The 23,628-nt window shown below is 57.6% G+C and overlaps 2 protein-coding genes across 2 annotated transcripts; both read right to left on the reverse strand.

Moving 5' to 3' along the window:
- Positions 1-2,501: 2,501 nt before the first annotated feature.
- Positions 2,502-3,630, reverse strand: MC1R (melanocortin 1 receptor). The gene is given in 1 exon segment (NM_001310805.1): positions 2,502-3,630. A coding segment is annotated over 1 exon segment (945 nt). The 5' UTR covers positions 3,573-3,630; the 3' UTR covers positions 2,502-2,627.
- A 2,209-nt stretch (positions 3,631-5,839) lies between these two features.
- TCF25 (TCF25 ribosome quality control complex subunit) lies at positions 5,840-23,087 on the reverse strand. The gene is made up of 18 exons (XM_038185337.2): positions 22,891-23,087; positions 21,865-22,032; positions 19,957-20,031; positions 17,930-18,054; positions 16,351-16,416; positions 15,179-15,261; positions 14,956-15,086; positions 13,085-13,184; positions 12,312-12,405; positions 11,156-11,248; positions 10,407-10,512; positions 9,833-9,992; positions 8,671-8,758; positions 7,954-8,112; positions 7,412-7,502; positions 7,005-7,084; positions 6,322-6,394; positions 5,840-6,085 (listed from the first exon to the last, which is right to left on the reverse strand). The coding sequence occupies exons 1-18, from the start codon at positions 23,047-23,049 to the stop codon at positions 5,924-5,926; spliced, it is 2,013 nt and encodes a 670-aa protein (XP_038041265.2). The 5' UTR covers positions 23,050-23,087; the 3' UTR covers positions 5,840-5,923.
- Positions 23,088-23,628: the final 541 nt, after the last annotated feature.

The following is a 23,628-nucleotide window of genomic DNA, read 5'->3' on the forward strand; positions in this document are numbered from 1 at the left end:
GTGCCGCCGCCCAGCGAGTGGGTGAGCTGGAAGCCCTGCAGGCAGTCGCAGTTCTCGCACTCCTTCCGCACCACGTCCAGCACCGAGTCCACCAGCTCGGCCCCTTCTGTGTAGTGCCCCTTGGCCCAGTTATTGCCGGCCCCGCTCTGACCTGCAAGGGAAATGAGGGGGGAGGGAAAAAAAAAAGAACAAAAGACATGATGGGTGCTGGGGGGGCGACACGGCACCGAGATCTGATTCTGGGACAGGGTGGGGACCAGGAGCTGCTGGGGCTCAGCGCCGTGAGGACGCACCCACAGACGGCCCCGGGGCCGGACGGGTGAGGGACGCGGCCCCACCGGCACTGCCCCCCCCCCCCAGCCCACGGCACAGGGCGCGGCCGCCTACCGAAAATGAAGTTGTCGGGGCGGAAGAGGTGCCCGAAGGCACCCGAGCGCACGCTGTCCATCGTCCCCGGCTCCAGGTCCACCAGGATGGCGCGAGGCACGTACTTGTGAGCTGCGGAGAGACCTCGTGCTGGAGGGGACCCAGCGCCCCCCCGAACCCCCCCCCCGGGGTCGCATGCATTGTCCTCAAACCACAGGGGCTCACGGGGCTGGGTGCACGTGCTGCTCCCCCAGACAAAAGGCTCCCCACTGGGTCGGCTGCATACGTCCACACCTCCCTCCCAGAACCCCCCCCAGGGTCCCATGGGGCTGGGCGCACCCCTGCCACCCCCCCAAAAAAAAAAATAACCCAGGGGGTGCAACACAGCTGGGTGCACGCCCCCATCCCACCCAAACCCCAAACCACGGGGGTCTCATGGAGCTCATTTTCCCCTTTTCCTCCCCCAAACCGTCGGGTCCCCAGGGGCTGGGGGTATTTATCTGTCCCCACCCCACCCCGCAGGGATGCGGGGGGGTCACACAAAGGGGGGGTATCGGTGCCCCGGTCCCCGGGGGCTTACAGGAGGCCTCATTGTAGTAGACGCTGATGCGCTCCAGCTGCAGGTCCGAGTCGCCCACGTAGTTGCCGCTGGGGTCTATGCCGTGCTCATCGCTGATCACCTCCCAAAACTGGGGGGGGGGGGCACGGCCTCAGCGTGGGCGGCGGCCCCGTGCTGGGACCGTGTCCCCCCCACCCCCACCCCCTCGGGACCAGCACCGGGGCTGCCGCAGCCCGGGACCCCCCCCCCAAAAAAAAACCCCGGGAGGGGCGCTCAGCACCGGGGCTGGGCGGGGAAGCACCGGGGGCGGTGGGTGGGGAAGCACCGGGTGGGGGGTGCCCCATGGGGGTGTTGTGGGGGGGGGGTCGGGCAGGGGGGCGGCGGGGCCCCTCCCGGTACCGGGTCCGCCGCGGGGGCGGGCGCTGTCCGCGGTGCTGAAGGGCGGACAAAGGAGCGGGGCGGGGCCCTTTGTGTGCCCGGTGCGGCGGAAAGAGAGAAGCGGGGAGGGGGGGGGATGGCGGGGAGGGGGAGAAGGGGGGGGGGGGGGTCTTTGTCCGCCGCTCCGCAGCGCCGGGGCGGTGCCGGTGTCGGTGCCGGTGCCGTTACCTTGGCGCCGATCTGGTTGCCGCACTGCCCCGCCTGGATGTGGACGATCTCCCTCATGGTGCGGCCGGGCCGGGTGCGCAACGGGAGCGGAGCGGGAGCGGGACCGGGAGCGGGAGCGGCACCGGCAGCGCGGGGGGCGGCCCCGCCGCCGCCGCCGCCTTTATAGGGACCGCGCGCCGCACCGGGCCGGGCGCTGACGTCACCGCCGCGCCGTAGCCAATCAGCGCCCGCCGCCGCAGCCCTGCAACAGCCCCTGCGGCACCGGCACCGGCACCGGCACCGGCACGGCCCGGGGTAGCCCGGTCCGGTATGGCCCGGTATGGCCCGGTCCGGTATGGTCCGGTATGGCCCGGCCCGGCTGCTCCACGCTCAGCCCGTTCCCGGTGCCCCGGCACCGCCCAACCGGAGCATCCCCGGTACCGGGGGTCGTCGCCGCACGAGCACCCCCCCCACACCCAGACACGGACACGCACGGGGAGGGGAGGGTGGGGAGGGGGCCCCGCAGCCGCTGTGGGGGAGGGGAGGCGGCACGCCCACCCACGGACACGCGTGGGGGGACCCCGGCCCCCGCCCGACCCCACGGGGATTGGGGCCACACCGGCAACCGGACCCGCTCCGAGCATCCTCGGGGCAGCGGAGCCCGGCCCGGTGCTGCCCGGGGGGCTCTGTCCCGGTGCCGGCAGCGTGCGCGGCCGCAGAACAAAGGCGGCGGCGGCGCGGGGCTGCCTTTGTCCCCCCGGGGGCGGCCGCGCCCCGCAGCCCCCCGCTCCAACGCCCCCCGGGTCGGCCGGGACCCCCCCAGCCCCACCGGTGCCGGGAGCGGGTCGGAACCGGTGCCCGCGGTGCCGGTAACGGGAAGCGATCGTTGCGCGGATAAAGGGCGGGGGCGGGCAGGGGAGGCCCGCACGGAGGCTCCCGGTGCCCCCCCGCACGGGCGCTCGGGGCCGCACGGCGGTGCCAGGCAGAGCGTCACTGCAAAGAGCCTTTATTCGGTACCGCGAGGCCGGGCAGCCCCCCCGGCACCCGGCCGGGTCGGGGAGGGACGCGTCCGTCCGTCCGTCTGTCCGTCCATCTGTCCGTCTGTCCGTCCCGGTGCCTACCAGGAGCACAGCACCACCTCCCGCAGCGTCCGCCGGAGCTCCTGGCTCCGGAAGGCGTAGATGAGGGGGTCGACCACCGAGTTGCAGATGATGAGGATGAGGAAGAGGTTGAAGTAGCCGAAGAAGCAGGTGCAGAAGGGGTTGGTGGGGCAGGTGACGATGAGGATGAGGTGGAAGAAGAAGGGCCCCCAGCAGATGAAGAAGACGCCCAGCAGGATGGTGAGCGTCACGGCTCCCTTCAGGCTGCTGGTGCGGTAGACGGCGGGGTGCTTCTGCTGGCTGGAGATGCTGCGCAGGTGGTGGCGGGCCAGGGCGAACATGTGGATGTAGAGCACCAGCATGAGGATCAGCATGAAGAGGAAGAAGCCGATGAGGCAGAGGAGGATGGCGTTGTTGCGGTAGTAGGTGATGAAGACGGTGCTGGAGACGGTGCTGGCCAGCCAGACGCTGGCCATGGTGACCACGGCCCGCTGCAGCGTCATGATGCTGTGGTAGCGCAGGGCGTAGAAGATGGTGATGTAGCGGTCCACGGCGATCACCCCTAGGAAGGAGAGGGAGGACACGATGGAGCTGCAGATGAGCATGTCGATGATGTTGTCCATGTGGCGGATGATGCTGGCGTGGATCACCAGCACGCCATGCTCCATCAGCAGCATGAAGAGCGTCTCCGCCAGGTTGCTGACGCTCACCAGCATGTCGGAGACGGCCAGGCAGCAGATGAAGTAGTACATGGGCGAGTGCAGGTTCCTGTTCTTTAGGATGGCGGCCACCACCAGCAGGTTCTCCACCAGGCTCACCAGCCCCAGCGTGAGGAAGAGTTCGTTGGGCACGTCGAGCCCCTGGCACCAGGCGCCTCCAGCCCCGGCCGTGGCGTTGCTCTGGTTGCCCTTGCTGGCGTTCCAGGGCTCACGGAGCAGGCGCAGGGGGGCCAATGTTGACATGGCCCCGACCTCAGCCCCGGGGGCTCCCTGGATGGCGGCCGTGGCCCCAGGGCCCCCCACAGCACCTGCAGGCCCCCTGAGTGCCCGGCTGGCCCCGCCAGCGCTCCCGCAGCACCCAGCTGCGAGGTCAAGGGGACATGGGCACCGCGGCGCCCCGAGTGCGGGGGAGATGGGGAAAGGCCCCCCCGCCCCACCAGCGTCCCACTGGTGTTGCAGCCGCGCTCCTCGCCAGCCCTGCCCGGCGTCCTCAGAGCTCAGCAAGGGCTCGGCAGCGGTTATGGGGAAGAAAGGGCCCTTTCTCTGCAACACTTTAAAGCCGTCTCCCTCAGCTCCTCCTCCCGAGGAGGGTGGGCACGCACATGACAGCCTGTACCCCAGTAGCTGGGGGAGCCGTCACCGAGGCTGGGGCTGCCGGACCCCAGCGCTGCCCCGGGGCACCACGTGCACTGGGGCCCCTGCGCACCCTGGGGGCCACACGCCACGGCCTCCGTGTGCCAGAGGGGTGCTCTGCGCCCTGCGGGTGCCAAGTGCGCTGGGGGACTGTGCACACTGGGGTTCCCACGCTCCCTGGGGTCCTGCATGCCCCCGGGACTTCCACGTACCTTGGGGACCCCAGTGGGACCATCCCCGTGGCAGGGACAGCACGAGGGGCAGATCTTGCCCGTGGCCATGGACGTGTCCCCCCCTGCTGCACCCAGGTGTTGCGTTGCGGAGCAGCGACGTGTCCCCCGGGGACTGTCAAAGGCACAATTGAGCACGGTCCCACTCCGTGACCGGCTCACGGCATCTCCCACAGCCCAGTGCCACAGCAAGCCCGGGCAGGCTGGGGGACGCGGGACCCATCTGACCATCATGTGCCTTTGGCTCGCTGTTGATGCCCGGAGCTGCTCAGCCACCAAAGAGCCATTCAGGGCTCCATGAATGGGGGCCGTTCACACCCGACGCTTCCGCTCCTTCCTGCGGGGTGCCGGGGCCTCCCCGGGGCTCGGAGCTGCCCCCGGTCCCGTGTGCGTGGAAGCGGCTGCGTGCAGGGCTGGTGCCCGTGCTCAGCAGGGAGCAGGAGACATTTTAACACCCTGGCTAATGAGAACCGCCCGCTGAGCCGAGGTCGGGACGCACACATCCCCAGCGCTGGGCTGGGAGCATGGAGCCTGCTCCCACGATCGAGGCCATGTCCTGGGGCCGCTCAGGATGGGTGCTCACAGCCCACGAGCCCCAGCCCTGATCCCTGGCACAGGTTGGGGTCGAGCACCCGCAGCAGCGCCCGGCTGCAGCAGCCTCGCTCGGCGCCAGCCGCCCGGGCAGACGGCGTCCCCAGCGCCTCCCACGCCTCGCGGGCAGGATCAGCCCAGGCCGCGGGGAAACGTGAGCAGGGAGGAATCTGGACCAGCAGACACCGGCTTCCCCGCCCGGTAAATTCCGGCTTTGTCAACACAAGGCTTCAGGAGCAGAGCCGCAAAACGCCGAGGCTGCAGCTCCGAGCAGCGCGGGGCGCAGCCGGGGCTCAGCTCCCGCAGGGCTGTGCCAGGGGCAGGATGGGGCTGGCGGGAAGCGGGGCCCGCAGGGAGCCCGGCTGCAGCACGGCCAGGGTGGGAGGAGGGGGATTTGTTCCGGGCAGCGCAGCCTGGCTCAGCACTGGAGCCACACACACACCGTTACACAGCAGAAATGAAAAAGCTTTGTGGGCAGCAGCGATGAGCCAAGGCTTTCATGGTGCCGCTGACCTCATTATTCCTGGCTCTGCGCTGCTTTGTGTCCCACTCGAAGGTGGGGAAACAAGGGAAGCTGGTGGGGAAAAGATTAAAAAAAAAAAAAAGAGGGGAGGGGGATTGTCTGCGCTCCCAGCAGCATCAATGGCTGCAGCACAAGAGGAGCCGCTCCCCACCCACCCCCAGCAGACACCGGGAGAGCTCCAGCTCCAGGGCAGATCACAAGGAATTGCGAGGAGCAAGGACACAGCCCAGTCCCTCCCAGCCCCAAGGGAGCTTGCAGGGCAGCCGCCCCCACCCCGCCGCAGGGAAGGCGCCTTCAGCCTGGAGGAAGCACAAAGGACAAGGAGACAGCAGGAAGAAAAGGCTACGACCATTAAGCACAGGGCAGGAGAGCAAGCCCAGGGAATTGGGCATTAACTGTGTTTGCAGGGGCCCAGAAGGGGCCTCAACTGCGGCAGATTATTAGCCCTGCCCTTTTAAGACAGCGCTCAGCCTCACGCCGCAGCAGCAGCCTCCCCTCGATGCAGCCCCTTCCCCACAATGACAGCCAGCACCTCTGGTTTCTATGAGTTTATTGGAGTGGGAGAGGGTTAGGGTACAATTAACACAGGGGCAGGGTGGGAGACGCGTGCTCTCAGCTCAATCCCAGTCCCCGTCGCCTTCAGGATTGTCGTCCCGGGGGGGCTCCTGGAACTGGATGTTCGCCAGCATGTCCCGCATGGCTGCCATGAGCCTGTTCACCCCCTGGTTGAGGTCCTGCCCTGCTCCGGCCTCGTCATCTCCATCGTGCCTGATGTCCCCCTGCAAGAGAGCAGAGCTGGAGGGCCCCCCCGGCAGGGAGCTCGCTGCCTGGCTGCAGCAGGCAGGGACAGACAATGCCGCCTGCCAAAAAGCATCAGGCTGCTCTGCAACCTGACGTTTACACACTGCATATGCCAAGAGCCACTCCCTTTGCAGAAACACTGTGCAATAGAAACTTGTGTACTGAAAGCAAAAGTGGGCTCTGATTTCGCCTGCAAGCAGCTGACTGCACGTACCTGCAAGTTAAAATTTGGCAACAGTGATCGGAAGAAGAGAGATAAAGTGCTTTCGTTGGATGGGTGATTCGTTCTGAAAGACACAAGTTGCACACCACGGTTAAGGGAGTAGCTTGTGCTTGACCTGCCAATGTTGACCCAGGCTGAGACAGGGCAGAGGAGCAGTAATCACGCTTCCACACAACACAGGGCCCCTCCCTGAGCCAGTCATGCTCTCCTAAAATGAGGAATTCATGAGCACTTCTTACCCCAGGCAGCCAGCAGCTGGCCAGCCCCTGGGCAAAACAACCATTAAAAGCACTGCCCTGCGTCCTCTGACCTGGGCTGGCGTGTGAGACATGTATGAGCCTCACCTGAGCAGTCTGCACACCACAGCCAGCTGCGATCGTATCTGTGTTTACCCCAACCCACCCCAGTTAAGAAACAGCCATTATTTTCCACCAGGCTTTGCCTCCGCAGCTGTGACTAGCTGCTGCCTGCGATGGCCACCAGCAGCCCCACGCAGAGGCAGCAGGACCAGCCCTGCCTGTTCGCTGAGCCTGCTGGCGAGCGCCCAAGCCAGGCTGCTCTCCCTCGGAGGGAGGAGATGCTAGTGCTGAGCACCCACGTGTACCCCGGCCGAGGCAGCCAGGTGTCGATGCTGGGAGGAGGCGAGCTGTGCCTGCACAGGGGCTGGGAATTACCTTTCTGGTCTGGTGTAGGAGATGATGGAGTCCAGAGGAGGAAGAGGGTCAAACCCCATCACAGGCTGCGACGTCACCTCCTGCAGAAAGGAAGAAGAGAGAGGTGAAGGCTGCACACCACCAGGGCCAAACGCCGAGGCACGGACATGGTTGGACCTGCTGGGCAGGCCTTGGTCTTGGGAAAAGCAGCAGCCACAGCCCAGCCTGCCCGCACACGCCGCTGCGTGCCTTATCCTGAGGACACCCAGGAAGCTGCACGCAGAGGGAGGATGCTTCGAGGTCATGCAGATGTTTCCTTTCTGGTGGCTGTGGTCTGAGACATGCCCGGCATCTGCATGCGTAGCAAGGACACAAGTGCCACCACTCCGCAGACAGCGGCACCATCTGCACCCCCACGGGGCCCTCACCAGAGGCAGAGCTGCCGTGGCCTCCTTCATCTCCGAGAGGATGACGTGCCGGTAGATATTCCTGGGGGCACTCTGGTATCTCATCTTCCTCCTAAAGCGGGAGCGGGAACAGCTGACGGCACAGAGCACACCTCAGCACAGCCAGCATTTCATCGCCATTTCTCTAGGTCAGCTTCATCTCTGCTGGGACCCACCAGGACAGACTGAGCTGGCCAAAGGTGAAGCCAAGCTCACTTGGCAGCTGCTAATCGCAGACGGAAGAGCAGAGCAGCTCAGGGACACTGCACAGCTCACTCACCAGCCTCTTACCTCCGCAGGGCAGCAGAGCAAACTAACATCAGTTTAGGACAAGAACTAACGCCTCCCTCTCCCACTTCTCAGAGATGGAAAATGTTTCTAAGCCCTTTGAACAAACCCCAGCATCACTGCTGCCCAGGACAGGGCTGCTCTCTCATCTTCTGCGCCCCCCAGCCTGACCTGCCCCTGTGTTTCAGCACCCAGATCCCTTATGAGAGCCCATCACCTCTGCCTGCTGCACTCACTTGAGCTCACACTCCTCCACCAGCGGGTCTCTGATGTCTACCAGGTGTAACACCTCGTGGACGTTTGTCTCCAGCCAAGCCATGACAGCTGGGTCCTTCCACAGGGAGTGAGTCCTTCCCACGTAGAGAGACGTCAGCTGGTTCAAGGCGGGAGGCTGGCTAAAGGACACAGTTGTTATTCAGGGCACTCTCCTCCTGCCTGCAGGTCCCCGTGCTGTCTGGAAAGAGCTCATCTCTGCACCGTGCTTCAGCGTGAGAACACGGAGAGCGATCACAGGCTCCCAGCTCTGCTGTTTACATCTACCTTCACCAGTTTTTCCGCCTCCTCCTATTTTTGGGATAAGCAGAGCCGTGAGATGAAAGTTGCTCTGCCTTTACCCGAGGGGGAGACCATTCACGTGTTCAGGAGGACCACGTGTCAGGGAAATCCAGACTGGCAGGAGACAGCCTGCCCTGAGAGCATCGCTCTGCCTACATGTACCGACAAGCTGCAGTATGAACTTCTGACCCATCCGCATTAAGGTGAGGCAGGCCTCTTAGAGTGATCTGGTAGCCTTTATGGGAATCCATTATCAATGCATCTAACAGCCTCTCAGCATGAGAAGCAAATATTGTCCTCTACAGCTTTTTAACTCCATTAACGGCCTGAGCAAGCAAAATCCCGAATACCAGGAAAATCGATTCCTTTCTCTTGCTGAGAACATCTCCAGGTCTTACCTTATCTGAGCATTCAGCCCAAAAAAGGAATGGGAGGCGACCCTGGCATCAGGCTGCACACTGCAGTGATCCAACAGCGGCATAAGAACTGCAGGAAAAGTCACACAGCTCGCTCTCAGACTGTTGATAAGCGCCTGGGAGCGGGCAGTCACCACCGCCAGGGCTGCAGGGAGACAGCCCCACCCCTGGGGCCAAGCACCCCTGCAGGCTGGGGCGCTGAACAAGAACCGACGCAAGGAGGATGCAAGGATGCTGTCAGCTTCACAGCTGGAGGTTATGCAGTGTTTTGATCTCAGGATGGATGATGGAAACAGATCCACAGTAAATAAAAAAGAACAATTTTTCCCCCTCAGTAATATAAGGTGCAATTTCATGCACTTAATGCTGTTGGCCTTTGAACTTGAACAAAGGTTTTATTTCAGTCACCGTGACAAGCAGCAAAAAATAGGGTTTCAACCAACACAAACTAAACCTCTGTTCGAAAGCTGGTTATTCCTGGCTTTAAAAGACACACCCTCCTTGGCATTCTGTGTCCCCTCTGGGCCTGGAGGGGCTGTGTAAGGGGCTGTGTATCTCCTTTCAGGAACACGAGCACCAAATGGATAAAAGCAAGAGTGATGGGCACCCATGGAAAGGACATCTAAAGCAGAGCAGTGCCTCGGAGAGAAAGCTAAGAGAGACTAGTTGTCTGTTCTGGGCAACCCCAGGGTAAAACATGCTCCCGCTCCAAGAACTCCGTTCTCACCCTCCCCCAGCCTGTATGCCCGTGACTCCCTTCAGTGAGGGGCCATCAGCTGCTCCTAGAAGAGGACGAGCAGCACAGAGCACAGTTGCTGATCTCCTCCCAACACGTGGAGCACTCATGGCTGTCTGTACCCACCCTGGCTCTGTCGCTCTGCCCCTGCCATGGTGCAGGGCAGGCTGAGCCCTGGCAGTGGGTTCTGCCTGGGCTCCAGCAGCCAACCTGCTGCGGGCCGGCCGAGCCGTGTCACCCCTCTGAGTCAGGGCTCCTGTCCCACATGGACAGAGGCCAAGGCCATTCACAGCCCGTAGGCAAACTGCTGCTTCTGCATTTGACTACTTGGAATCCAGCGTTTGCTCTCACAGATGAGGAGAGCGACAAAGCCTGCGGGGACGGACTTACCGGTGGGGACAGACTTACCGCTTGGGAACATGATCAGCGCAAGCTGGATGAGCCGGGCAGCTCTCTCCCGGGTTTGGCTTGACTCCATCTCCGAGTGCTCCTCCTGCTGGCTCAGGAAGAAATAGGCCAACGGCACTGAGAAGGCAAAATTGGGGAGCTGGGACAAATTCCGGTGACTCTGCAGGATCAGAGAGAGAGATTTATCGAGAAGTGATGCTATGCAGTGATCTCAGCGTGGCTGGGCTGCACACAGGGAGGGGTTTATTGCTTGGTAGGTTCTGTTACTTTCCAGCTGCTGGCTTGGTGCCCCTACAACTGAGTAAGCAACTTTGAGTTTGTAGAATTGCTTGTAGGGTACCAGGATTACAACAGGACCTAACATGAACACCTCAGCCTCCAGGGGTTGTTCTGACAATCTCCGGATGCCAGCCTGACCGTGAGACAGACCCAAAGGGCTGAGCCAGTTACAGAAGCCCCACGCTCTGTGGCACAGCTGCCTCCCTCCAGCCCAGCTGGGTGGGGAGAGCCCCAGGAGCAAGGTGTCCCTGAGCTCTGCCTCATCCCTCACTGGTGTGGTGTGCTGGCAACTCACCTCCCACTCCTCGAACATGCGTGTCAGGAAGGTGTACTCTCTAGCTCGGAGGGACAGAAAATCAATCATCAGCAGCACGCACAGCGGGTCGTTCTCTGGATCAAGGCTTCAGAGGGAAGCGAGCACAACAAGAGGAACCAAAATAAGCGTCACAAAAGCTGAAGTGCCTGCCCCAATTTCTCAGTCAAACAAGGCTTTCCCACTAGCACTCCGAGTCATGATGTGACTCAGCAAGCAGAAATAATGGGGCCACAAATAGCCCCACTCAGCTGGGAGGGGGTGCAACACCTCACCCGTTCCACTCCCTGCAGAGGGGTGACAGGCCTGCCACGAGGCCACACGGGAGGAAGATCAATGGCCACACAAACCCAGCAGGCTGAAGCCACTGTTGTGCATCTGCTCCACAGAGACTCCAGGCTCTGCTGTAATTATCAGCCAGGCCCACAGCTAGGTAGCCAAATGCAAAGGACAATCAGGTTCCAGCTGATTAAGCCTCCTCCTAAACAATCACCTCTCTCTTCAAAGCAGGATACAGATAAGAGCACATGCCCCAACTAACCTGTGGGACTGCATCCTTAAGGAGTGCAACAAGCCCTTACTGAGGCTGGGAACAGTATCATACCTCCTCCAATTTTTTCTGTCCAGCCTGGGCATATGAGGGTTACACGCGTTGCTCAAAGCATATTCCCTGTGGGCACCACGACTCCCAGATGTAGGAGAGGGGATGCAGCCCTCCATGGGGCACCTACCTCAGAATCAGCTTGCAGAACTCCAGAGCTGTCCGGGGACAACCCCTCTTCTCCAGGAACATCAGGTGTTTGAAGAGAGCCAGGAAGAAAGCCCTGTGTGGAGAGCAGAAATGGGTTTTAGAAGCCAGACCGGGAGAGCAGCACACTTCATTCAAGAGTGGGGACTCCAAATCAGCCTAAATCTTCATTGTGTCTTGTTTTTTATTTATTTATTATTTTTTTTAACCCTTGCTACCTTTGTGCAAGCAAAGGGACAGCAAACCCACAGCCCATTCCACCTCCACTCCCCTTTGTGCACACACAACCCAGGGCTAACAACTCAGGACAACAACAATAAGGAAATCCCTGAGGTCTGCATCCTGCAGGCTTAGCACAGCTGTGCCTCTGCCACTGTCCCAGCACTGCACGAGGACGGTGACGCAGCACGTGTGACACGTGTGGGGTGGGACTAGCATCCAAATTGGGTGAGATACAGATCGCAGCGCTCAGGTCACGGACAGCACAAAGTCTGTCAGCGAGTGGGCGCTGGAAACCTGAGCAATCTCCAGGTAGAGCAATTTGGGAGAGATTACTTAGGTCAGCTGACTGGAAAATTCCCAGAATAAAGTCACCTTTCCCTGCAGCTGCAGAGCTGGCAATATTACATAAGCAGCCAGGCCTCGAAGAGAGCAAGTGCTGGGAGCAGCAGCCGAGCAGCCGGCACACCAGTGACCAAGCACAGACTTAAACACACCATCAAGATTTTTATGACAAAAATAAGTGCTGCTTTGGGCTAATGGATGCTAATTGCACAAGAGGGATGTGACAGGGAGAAACAGGTAATGCTCCAATAACAAATCCCTTGGGAAAGAAGATACTTTGCAAAAAAAACTCAGTCTATTTCAGTACAGATGACCTGGCAGAACAGGAGCTGCTGGTACCCCAGTGCCCCCTCACAAGCACTGCCTGCTCTCACCTCGTTAAGGGCCATTGCCATTAATTGCGGAGCAGCAAAGCTTCCCTGAAAGAAAGGGACGTTCCAGGTCCCCAGCCACCACCACCCGCAGGACTGGCTGGTGCAGCAGAGGTGGTGAATCTGGGTCTCCGTGCCCAAAGTAGGCCAGGGGATGCTGCAGGCACCCTCGGGCTGGTGTGTGGGAGGCAGGCGGCCACCTACCTGTTCTCCGGCCGCCGGTAGTCCAGCCTGCAGCTCCCGCTGGTGAGGCTGAAGACGGGGTGGAAGGCGCACTCCAGGCTGTACAGCACCCGCTCTGCAGACAGCACAGACACCATCAGGGCACACCATCATCTCCACACAGGGGGCTTCCCCAGTGTTCACAAAATAGGGCCAGCTGGCCTGGAGAGCCACAAGCTCCCCTGTGGATGCGGTGGGCTTCCTGGAGCATCCCCGTGCACTGCAGTACGGGGTAGCTGCTGAATCAGGCCCTCCTCCTGCAAGGGACTTCCTACAGGTGACACCCGTCGTGCCCAGACAATCCTTTCATTCTTTATAAAGGTGAAAGCTAATGTGCTTTGCCACAGACAAGCACGTCCAGCTCTGCTCCAAAGCCTCCAGCAAAAGCTGCAAGCCTGAAGGGTAACACGAGGCCGAGCGCCCGCGGCCACAAAGTCACAAACACGGAGCCAAACAAACCCTTCTGGTTTGCTGCTCCTTTGCTGAAATAAAAACCAAACCAAACCAGAAGCCTTTGATTGCTAATTCACAGCAACTGCTCAGCTGCGACTTTCAGCAGGGACTTGCTCAGCACTGGGTATGGGTGCACATCTGCAGACTGGTGCCACTCTTCCTTCCTCTCCCTCCCAGCACCTGGGCAAAGCCTTGCCCTGCAGCGCGAGGCCACGCTGCTCCGCAGCCCCTGCTGGGCGTTCAGGCTGATGTTTTCCATCTAAACCCTTCACAAGCTCTCACCAACTCTGCTCAGCACCTACCTATCAGGTCACGGGCCATCTCCTGATCCTCCTGCATCCGGCAGACATCGCTGAGCTGCAGAAGGGAGTCCACGTGGTACGGGTTCATCTGAAGCAGCAGCTACAGAAGAGCATGAACTTGATTACACGATGGCACGAATCACTGCTTTCTTGTGCACTTTGCCTACGAGGCAAGCTCTGTAAGCGTGGCAGGAAGGCAAATGTCCTGACACAGCACATAAGAGAAAGGGGCTGTTCTTGCCCCGGGTCTGAATGTGAAGCAATCCTGTCCCACACCATCACAAACAATGCTAAGACTGTAATGCAAGGCTGAGATGCACCTCATGTGAAAGGCCAAAACCAGGGATTAAAGGAACATAAGGACATTCATACACTTAAAAGGTCCATCTTGCCATACCTTCAAAAGCAGATGTCTGGGAAGGGCAGCAAGAGTTGACTCCCGGCATACTCTAAACTTCCATCCTACAGCAGTTCAGGGACTCTCATTGTCAAAGATGCCACCTTATATTAATAGTCCTTAATTAACTGGGAATTTGTTCTCTCAGTGACATTTTTGTTTCCTTCTCTAGCCCTTTTAAAAAAGAGTCTGAACATTTGATCAGGCTTTTGATTCCTCTAGGCACTGCGAGGGTAATTTCACACACCTACTACAATCCCAGGACCCAGCTCCTGAATTGGAATGGACAGAAAAAAAAAAAAAAAAGATTTCCAGGCTTCTGAATACAAGTATAAGTTGAACCATACCTCGAAGAACTCTGCATCAGTAATTATAAACGGACTACTTTTTCTAAGTAAATCTCAGTTTCAACATGAAAACACTGAAGCTGCCTCAAATCTCTTCAAGTTTCTCCCAGAATTAAAAAAATGGTACAGCTTCAAAGGCTGCAGAAGTGGTACATCTGCAGGGTGGTGGCCAGCATTCCCACCCTAGGCTGTCCCAGCCCAGTGCCTTCGCCTTGGTGCCTTTTGCCTGACATTTTTCCCTCTCCTTGGCTTCTTTAAGATTCTTTCTAGTCCTTCATTTTGGAAGATATAGAGCATGTGGGGTCATAGTGAGAGGGAAAAATACTCTTAATTCACTAAAACTTGACCAGCAACTACTTTGCATCTTTTACTGTGAGTCCCTCAGCCTAGTTAGCAAGCAGAACTGATGAGCTGCAGAGAGCAGTGGCTAGGAGCAGAGGGTGGGAAAGCAGAAGGAACTAAACGCTGGCCTCTTTAAGGGCCTTTGTCTTCAAGAGACAGTGGCCTCTCAGAAACTTCGCCAGGGCATGTATCCGCCCTCACGTGGCCAGTTTTCAGAGCAAAAATACCTCGGTTATGGTCCAGTAGGGTGCAGAGAAATTTTTCTGTTGCTTATCATTACGAACTCCAAGCGTTACCATAGACTTTAATGAGCTTGAACATGCATGAAGAGCTTCAGCACAAAGACTTGTTTTTACTGCAATACCAGGAAAACACGCTTTTTTCACCCATGCAAGGGTTTATAAATAGAACAACTGTTGGTTTAGAGTCCCGTTTAAAAATGGGCTTATACAATATTTTCCCTTTCCCAGCTGAAGAGAGGAGACAAGGGAGCTTTATTCCTACCCCTTCAGCCAACGGCCAGCTCCTGCAGGCTCCTCTGCTAGCCACCTGGCATGCTCCAAGCAGCACAACCCAGGCTGGCCACCAGGGACTGGGCCTCCTTCTCACCAAGCTGGTCACTGTCTCATTTATGAGGCAAAAGCAGAGCTCAGCAAGCAATGCTGCTTCACCCCGCTCAGACAGCACTGGCAGAAGATAAGTACTGGAGCACATTGCCCTGCTCCCTGGCCAGAAAAGGGGGTTGCAGGAAAAAACAGCACAAACAACCCAATTTCACAACATACCACAATGTTGTTGGGGTCCATGGACTCCACGGCATCCAGGAACTTGAACTGCACTTGCTGGTACTCACGGTGGTGCTCAAACGTGAAGTACTGCACCCCCCTCCTGGTCTCTACCAGCTGCATGGCAATACCTGGAGAGCACGTGGGACACCAGGGTACTGCTGCTGCTCTCAGTCAGCCAACAGCAGCGCAGTGTTTTGGGAAGCAGCACTGAAAGCCTCACCTGTTTTGCTGTAACGTGGCCAGGTGTTTTTGGGAACCGTCAGCCACGTGCTGCGGACATACTGGCGCTGCCTTTGCCTTGGCCTGAGGAAGAAAAACACAGCAGGTCACAGCTTCCCTGCACTAGCAGAATAAGGAGGGCTAAAAACAGCCAGAAGAAGGATGATTCAGGGAAAAAAGATCCAACTTCTTCCCCAGCTGCAGCCCTGCCACAGAGCTTTTGCCCAGAGCTTTAATCTGCTTGCCTTCGAGACACAACATCCCTTCACTCTGGCTCTTCCTCACTTTAACCATTCCTCTTTGGGCCAGCCAGTGCCTCCAGCGTTTCCACTTCAATAGCTTCTTTCCCTGTTTTCATTCCTGCCAAGTTCTCAGCTGCCTGTTTGCTTCAAACACCTTCCCAGGCCCAATTAAGAGAGCCTCATATCCCTCTGACTCATCTCTCTCTTCCCAGCAGGGCCTTTAAGCACTGACTCAGTTTATGCTGTACTCCTAAGTGCAACCAATGTGTTGGTTCAGGGCGAGAGGAATTCGGAAGTCACAGCTACTCTAACAAAGCTCCTGAGTAAGAAGATTATTTCTTTTCCTCAAGCACTAAACACCACCTTTTGTTTTAACCTCTCCTTGAAGGAGTGTAATTCTTCCAGACTCTCTCAGAGGTTTCCCCTTCCACCGTCACTGCCCTGAGCTTATACCCTTCTATGTGCACATTTTCCAACTGGCTCCTGAAAGGAAGAATTTTCTGGATAGCTGATCACAGTGCAGTGGGTAAGTGCACAGAGATTTCCACCTAAGCAGCAGCTGGCTCCCTGAGCCCCTGTAAGCAAATACGTGAGACTACCTGGAAAATATTCAGGGTCCAGTCTGTAAGACAGAGACTTCGGAATAGTAACAAACATACATGTTGGAGAAAAAAAAAAATCTAAGAGTCAATAGCCTAAAAATTTGAGCAAAAGGACTTTTAGAAGGACATTTGGCAGTAAAGGGGGGGAACAACAAAAGGAAAAGGAAGTACTAGGTATAGTCTGAAGAAATAAGATGCCCTGATCACATCGGGGTGCCCTGGGTTCCCAGCACAGGCATAGCACTGGGGGCTCAGTAGGCAGGGCCCTGGGAAGGACAGACACACCAGCTCAGACTTTGAAAGCATTTACTATTACATTTTGGACTAACCTCTGATCACCAAGAACAGCACGAGCCCCAAAGTATCTCTTCAACTCATTCTCTGGATTCAAGTTTCTGAGAAGGTTGAAACAAGACAAAAATTTTAAAAAAAGGTTAAACAAAGTCTTGCACTCCTGCCCTTTCCAGCAGTGCCAAGCGCTCTGTACCATGAACTGTCCCTGCTCAAACCCCAGAACTTTCACACACACACACACACCAGGGCAAGACTGGTCACTGGCCAGAGCAGGAGGCATCCAAATGCCTCTTCAGTCAGATGCACGCTTCCTTTGTGCTCAGCTCCAAGGACCATGAGCTGGGGAATACTGCTGCTGCCCTCTCCAGGGCAGCCTGGGACCTCGCCTGGATACTCCCAGGCACTGCCTCAGCGCACTCAGCATATTTGTGCCTGGAAAACATGAGCTGCCCTCTGCTGAATCTAGCAGTGGCAGCCTGCAGTTCAGGGCAAGCACCCTAACCACTGCAGGGAGGCTGGCAAGGCTTAAAATACATTCTTTTAATACAAACATCTTATATCAAAGCACGACAACACCTACAGTTTTCTTGATCTAACGTTTGGCCCAGAGAAGGGAGGCGTATTTAGGAGGGGTTTCTCTCTGCCATCCAGTGAGCAGGAATTGAAGAGAGGGAGTGGGAAGGCTGAGACCCAGCACTGCCAACCCTCATCCACTTGGAGGTTATCCAGCTCTCAAAGGTGTCTGAATAACGCTCGCCTGACCAGAGAAGTCACTGAAGCCTGAACACATCTGTAGGCAAACAAACATTTCTCCCTTTACTGAAATGTCCCTGAACAAGCTAAACTAGTGAAGAGTGCCCACTCTGTTTGATGCAGTGTTTACAGGTTTCAAAACCCGAGTGGTAAATTGTTCCACCCTACAGGTTAAAATGCTTTTTCTCCTACAGAAACACAAAGAGCTGCCAGTATCTGCACCAGCCCAGGGCTCTGAATCACACTGGACACAGCAGCTGGCCCATCTGTGACAAGTTGCACAGCGTGACACAGGCTACAGATGTCTAGCGTGAGGCCAACTCATCCCCCAGCTCTCAGACACGCTCAGCACTTAGTCCACTTTGTTGATGGTCACATGGGGGAAAGGTTAGATGAGTCTAATTAGCTTTCCTGGTGAAATTAGCTGCTGGTACTGTTTAGCCCTCCTCGGAGCACAGCACTTGCTGTGCTGGAGCTGGCTGCTTGCAGCACCCAACCTGAACGCAGCCAGTCGAGTGGCCACGCTAGGCTGGTTCAAAGCTTAAAGTGCTGTGGCTCTCAGCAGCTCTGCGGAGATTTTTTGACAGTCACCAAACGTTTTAGTCTGGAAGGCACCTCTGGAGGTCGGCCTGGTCCAGACGTCCACTCAAACCGGGTGGGACAGTAGAGAATACCAGTTACTACAAACTGAATGCAGCTTTAAGAGCTACGGTCAGAAATTGAGCTGTGTACAACCATCACCATAGCCCCTGTCAAGTAAGATCCTGGAGTCACGGCCAGATGACACAGGCTTCCTTCTCCCTTCCTCAGGGGACGAAGACCTCTGTCCCACCCAAAATCTGAAAGGAAAACAAGCACTACCTGTGCTCTACGTAGAGCAGAGGCCTGCTGTCAACAATTACTCCACTCTGGGTCTCTTGCAGTATCCCATTGGTATCCTCAATCTTCTCCAGTAAGCTGTCGATGTCTTCCAGGTCATTGTCTTCCTTAAGACAGGCACACGCAGAGATAAGGCAGTAATTACAGGACACGTCCCGGAGGCACAGGGGTCACCCAGCTGCCTCCAGGCCCTCTGGCTCACCCCAAACTCCACGCTGTGACTGGTGCAGCCCCACTATCCACCCCGCTGCTACCCCACCTGGGGAGCACACGTACTCTCATATCTGGCACAAGCATATCTGGCAGGCTTCCTGCTGGCCTTGTGCTCTGAGCCCAAACTATCCACCCACAGTGGTCCCTTCCAGCACAGAGCTCACAATTTACGTGCCTGCTCTCTGGTTTGCCCCCTGCTACAAAGCATTTGCTGTGCTTTATCTGGTTTATTTATTGCACCCTAACTTCCTAAAATATCATGAAAAGCCGGGGTGCTGATTTTAATGGTAAAGACTTAAATAGTCAGCCTTTGCTGCCTGCTTTCCGTGAAAACGCTGATTTACTGCTGTGATCCTTGTGATACGATAGCAAACACGTGCACGCTTGTAACCCAGCTCTGATGTACCACACAGTCACTTCCCAGTCTTTTAACCACCAGAATATACACAAGTGTTGGATGTGTGCTGCTGGATAACACTTTTACCCCAATTGCCCTCAATTTTTCCCACAAATAGCAAGTGAGGCATTTCTAAGTGGCCATTTCATGCCTCCTCCCGATGCATGTGGGCGGAAGGCAGAATCCCATTCACAACACCCAAATTACACCCCAAGGTTGCCTTTTTTTAGCTAAATATAGCTACGCTGTGTGGAGAGGACACATGAAAAGTTTATAATGCTCTGCGTTTTAGCAATCAAACAAAGATAGCTTTATCGCTAGCTGGTAAATCAAACTGCCTGTTTGATCTAGGAATTAAGTCTCCCTAAAGCTTAGGGCTGGCAGATGTCACCCTCTTGCTCGTTATCCTCGGACTGGGGAGGAAGCAGGCTCTCTGATGGGGTTCTCTGCCTTAGTGACTCACCCCCGCGTCCCCAGCTGAACTCCTGGGAGGCAGCAGCCAGCCTGCACCTCCCTGGGAGGCACTGCTCGTGACAGCTTGACCAGCACCGCAGCACGCTGTGGCTTGCTGTGTTTAGCCAAGGATCTCCCTCGAGTTAAGACTTTAAAAGCTTTAGCCAAAAATAAATAAAAAACAGTTCCTCACTTGAACTTCATTTCTGTTAAACGTGTATTAGTCATTAGTCTTCCCAGCCTCTCGGGCAGTGACAGTACCCAAGTGTAACAGATGGATATAGATAAAGATTCTCCAAGCTTTATCCACAACACACAGATGCTGGATAAAGTTCTCCCTCCTCTTGAAGCACGTTTACTTAGGAGTCAACAACCCAGTCAGAGAGAATCACTGTCCCCTCATTCCCCTCATCCCTGAGAAGACAGGAGCACCTCCCTCTGGAAGGGCACTTGGCCACGTGTTTGCTGATAACGCTCTCAGCACTAGCGGGTGCTCCTGTCAGCATTTAGCTGTGCCATGGCGAGCTACAGACAAGGTGCACGGAGAAGCAGGCAAAGGTAACACGAGTCTCTGCCGGCAGCACGAGCTTCCTACAGCTCTGCAGAGCTCCCTAAGTAGGGCAAAGGAAATAATCATGAAAATGCAGAAATCCTCACAGGTCCTGCAGTACCTCCTCCTGTGCAGAGCCTCAAAGCAGAGATGAAAGGAGATGCTGCTGTGAGGATTTCAGCTCTAGATGTCTGCAGCAGAGCTGCGCTAGTTCCGGCCGCTTCAAGGACCGCAGTCTAAAGCTGTTGTTGCCCTTTGATGACTTTCAATGAGGACAACACAAGATGGAGCATTTTTGCCTCAAGATCTTTCCTGCCACTACCAGTGTCACCGCTTTGTCAACCCCAAGGCAGAAATCAGCACAGCCACCGTCTCTCAGAGCACAAGCAGACATACCAGAGCCTCTCCTGCTGAAGCTTTCTTCGCTTTCCTTTTCTTTTTTTTCTTTCGTGGCTTGTTACTTAACACGGGCTGCAAAGATAAACGAAACAGCCGTCAGAGCATACCCAACGACTGCAGGGAGGAAGGCTCCGTGGGGGAGAACAGCATTTCCAACAGGGATCAGCACGTCGGAAGGTTCCCCAGATGAAAACAATATTCATCCTTCCAAGTCTGTCAGAAAGCAGAAACTGAAACACAAGCAGGAAATAAAAGCCAGCATCAAAGGTTTACAAACTCAAGGGTTAAATCTCATCTCACTTTCATTTTAACATCCGAGATTACGAACTCAGGCAAGACAACTTAGGTATGCCAGGTTTGAAAGAAATGTTTCAGCCCTTCTTTACTCCCTAGAAAAAAAAAAAAAAATGTATTCCTGTCTTTCTAGTAAGCAGGATGGTTTCACCAGCTGCTCTGATTACCACAGAAACCAACAGCTGCCGAAAGCACCACATGATGCAGGCTCCTCTCAATTAAGACACAGCTGCCTAAGCTGACGATGCTGCACAGCATTGCCCAACCCAGGATGCACACTGCTACCCGTGCTGGCTCTTTCCCAAGGCACGCAGCACTAAGATGCACTTTCCCAGGACTGCCAGCATGTAACACCCCCAAGTATCAGCACCACAGAACTGCTCTACAACTCCCCAGCCCCTCTCAGAGCCAGGGCCACAGGCAGCCCCAGCCCAGCTCCACACATGCCAATGGCTCCCACGTTTCCACCCAGCTCTGGAGGCAGCACCAGGTGTGCTCCCGGTGTTTACGCAGCAAATTCACAGGGTCAGGGTCACGCTGGAGCCGCTGCTCACGTGGGGATGGGCTGAGCAAAGCTCACCCTGCACATCCAGCGTGCTCCCAAGCCACTGGACTGGCTGAGGGCAACAATCCTGCTGCAGCACGCACCAACAGCAGCCCTGCTGCTCCAGCCACGCTGCCGGGCACACAGGCACCACAAGCAGGGTCCCAACGGATGAGACCAAGGGGTTAATTCCCTCTTACACTCCCTTTCCTCACCTCCAGTAAGATATGGACTAGGGTTGCAGTGCCAAATTGTTGCTTAAAACGTCCCTTTCCTTATGTAGTTCTGTATCTGTCATACAAGGAGGTGCTTAACAGCTGATACAGACTAGAGGAGAAACTCTTAACAGAGAGTGACAACAAAATACTACACGAAAGAAGGAAGCTCAATGTTTAGTTGTTTGGAGTGTTTACATCATTTGCCCCAAAACAAATGCTCACTGAGCATTCTCCCAACAGCCTAGCACCATCTACAGTACAAAATGATGGTAACTGTGCAACGAAGAGCACAGAGAAGCAGCCTCTGATCCTGAACCCTAGGGGTGCTTTCTTTCCCACGTGCTCTACGTAACCTCAGCGCCCACAGGAACGTAGCACAAGGTCTTCCTCGGGAAAACATCGTAGGAGCCTGCCCTCTGAAGGTGTAAAATATCCCCCAGGCCCCATGCAGAGATGCCACGCACCCCGCAGCAACACGAGGACTGGGACAAGTGGGAGCTGCAGGCAGGCGCCTTGCTCTTGCCCTCTGAAGGAGCTCTAGGGTGCAGGCTCATCACCTTCCCTGATAAAAACCTGGGACAGGAGCTCAGCAAGTTACCAGCTAGCGAACACGGTGAATGCAGACAGATTCACTTCTAACCAGACGTTAACTGGTTCCTGCTTACGATTTGGTTTCACGCCCTGCGTGTGCATACCTGCCCCGACAGCTGTGTTCTCAGCCTCTGACAAAGCCCACGCACAAGAAGCACGTTTGTCTATCACCGACACAGCGGAGGCAGGAACATGCAACACCTCTCTGCTCCTCATGGGGCAACAACTGTCACTGCAAGGTACCTGCAGCTGCCTTACCGTTTGGTCCGGCCGCTCTGCCTCTTCCCCGTTCCTCTGCCCATCGCCTTCTCTCTCCTCTGGTACGGACTCTTCATCGTTCCTCTCTGCCACGCCATGCTCTTTGAGCCTGGTATCCGCTCGCTCCTCTTTGGATGGGAGGTCATCCTCCAGTTCTTCACTGGTGATCTGTGCAGAGAGAAGAAGGAGCTGCAGCAGCAGGCGGCACACGGCTGTGCTCTGCCCTCTCCCACACCCACAAGGTCAGGATGGCACAGAACAGGCATCTGTTCTACCCACACCTGCATAGCACAGGGGAGAGCACTGCAGGCACAGAGCAGGGCTCAGCTTCCCAGCTGCCTCTCCAGCACACAGACTGGGCACAGACACTCATTTAAAGCACGACACCCAGCTGGGGCTGCCCAGCACCTGCTGCCCAGCCAGAGGGGAGGACAGGGCCACAACCACGTGCCTGCTACACAGCACAACGGGCAGAACACACACAGCTCATCTGGCCTCTTGGAAGCGCCTCCAAAGCCAGCCTTGTGCATGCTCTCACAACCAAGCCTCAGGGAAGCGCTGGGGCTGGCCGAGGGGCTCTGTCACCCCAGGGAGCCGTCAGTGCCATCAGATCAGCAGCAACGGGACACCACAGGGCGGGCAGGGTGGGGGCAGCAACACCCCCACCAAAACCCTCATCACTGCCTGACTGCCCCAGCACAGCCCAGCCCTGCCCCGTGCCCCCAGACCCACCTCCCCACCACCCCCAGGTTCCACCCAGCCCCGAGCCCACCCCTGTGGCCCCCACCTCCCCCCTAGAGCCCCCCCACTCCCACCCCAGGCCTCTAAGCACCCCCTCACCCCCTCCCATTGCCCCCAGCTCCTTCCCCATAGCCCCTCTAGCCCCCCCAGCCCTCTGGGCCACCCCCGGCCTCTCCCCCCCCAAGCCCCGTCAGCGCCCCCCAGACCCCCCCCCAGGCCCCTCTAGGCCCCCCCAGGCCCCTCTAGGCCCCTCCAGGCCCCTGCAGGCCCCCCTCAGCCCCTCACCAGCTCGAAGCGGTTGCTGACGCCTCTCCGCCCCCTCACGACCCCCTCCTGCCGCTGCTGCCCGTTCTCGGGGCCGTCAGCCGGGCCCAGCTCGCCCAGGCCCGGCTCCTGCTGGCCCCGCTGCTCGCCCCTCAGCCGCCTCAGGGCCCGGCGCGACATGGAGCCCCCGGCCCGGGCCGCACCGCGCCTGCGCCGCCCGCAGTGCGCATGCGCGCGGCTCCCCCCCCTCCCCCTCCCCGATCCCGCGCAGGCGCAGTGCGCGCTCCTGGGACTTGTTTCGCGCCCCCCCCCCCCCCATAGCGGGGCCCTAGCGTGAAATATGGCCCGGGGGGGGGGGGGTATGGGGACACGGGGGGGGGTGTGGGGCTGGGATACACACGTATGGGGGTGTATGGGGACACGGGGGGCGTCTGGGGATGGGGGTATCTGGGGATGGGGGTGTCTGGGTATAGGTATGGGGGTGTCTGGGGACATGGGGATATTTGGGGACAGGGGGTGTCTGGGGACAGGGGTGTCTGTGGATGGGGGGTGTCTGGGTGTAGGTATAGGGGTGTCTGGGGATGGGGGTGTCTGAGGATGGGGGTGTCTGGGGACAGAGGTATCTGGGGACAGGGGGTGTCTGGGGACGTGGAGGTGTCTGGGGATGGGGGGTGTCTGGGGATGGGGGTGTCTCTATATAGGTATAGGGGTGTCTGGGGACAGGGGGATGTCTGGGGACATGGGGGTGTCTGGGTATAG

This window comes from Anas platyrhynchos, chromosome 12 (assembly GCF_047663525.1).
Source record: "Anas platyrhynchos isolate ZD024472 breed Pekin duck chromosome 12, IASCAAS_PekinDuck_T2T, whole genome shotgun sequence".
In the NCBI taxonomy this organism is placed as follows: Eukaryota; Metazoa; Chordata; class Aves; order Anseriformes; family Anatidae; genus Anas; species Anas platyrhynchos.

What these genes read in the sequence shown, in the direction of transcription:
- TCF25 (XM_038185337.2), bottom strand. Translation starts at nt 23,049, where the DNA reads ATGTCGCGCCGGGCCCTGAGGCGGCTGAGGGGCGAGCAGCGGGGCCAG. An exon ending in GCTGTTCTTGGTGATCAGAG is followed by an intron (nt 15,262 to 16,350) that starts GTTAGTCCAAAA and finishes TTTCTTCCTCAG; the next exon opens with GCCAAGGCAAAGGCAGCGCC. An exon ending in GATGGCCCGTGACCTGATAG is followed by an intron (nt 12,406 to 13,084) that starts GTAGGTGCTGAG and finishes TGCTGTCTGCAG; the next exon opens with AGCGGGTGCTGTACAGCCTG.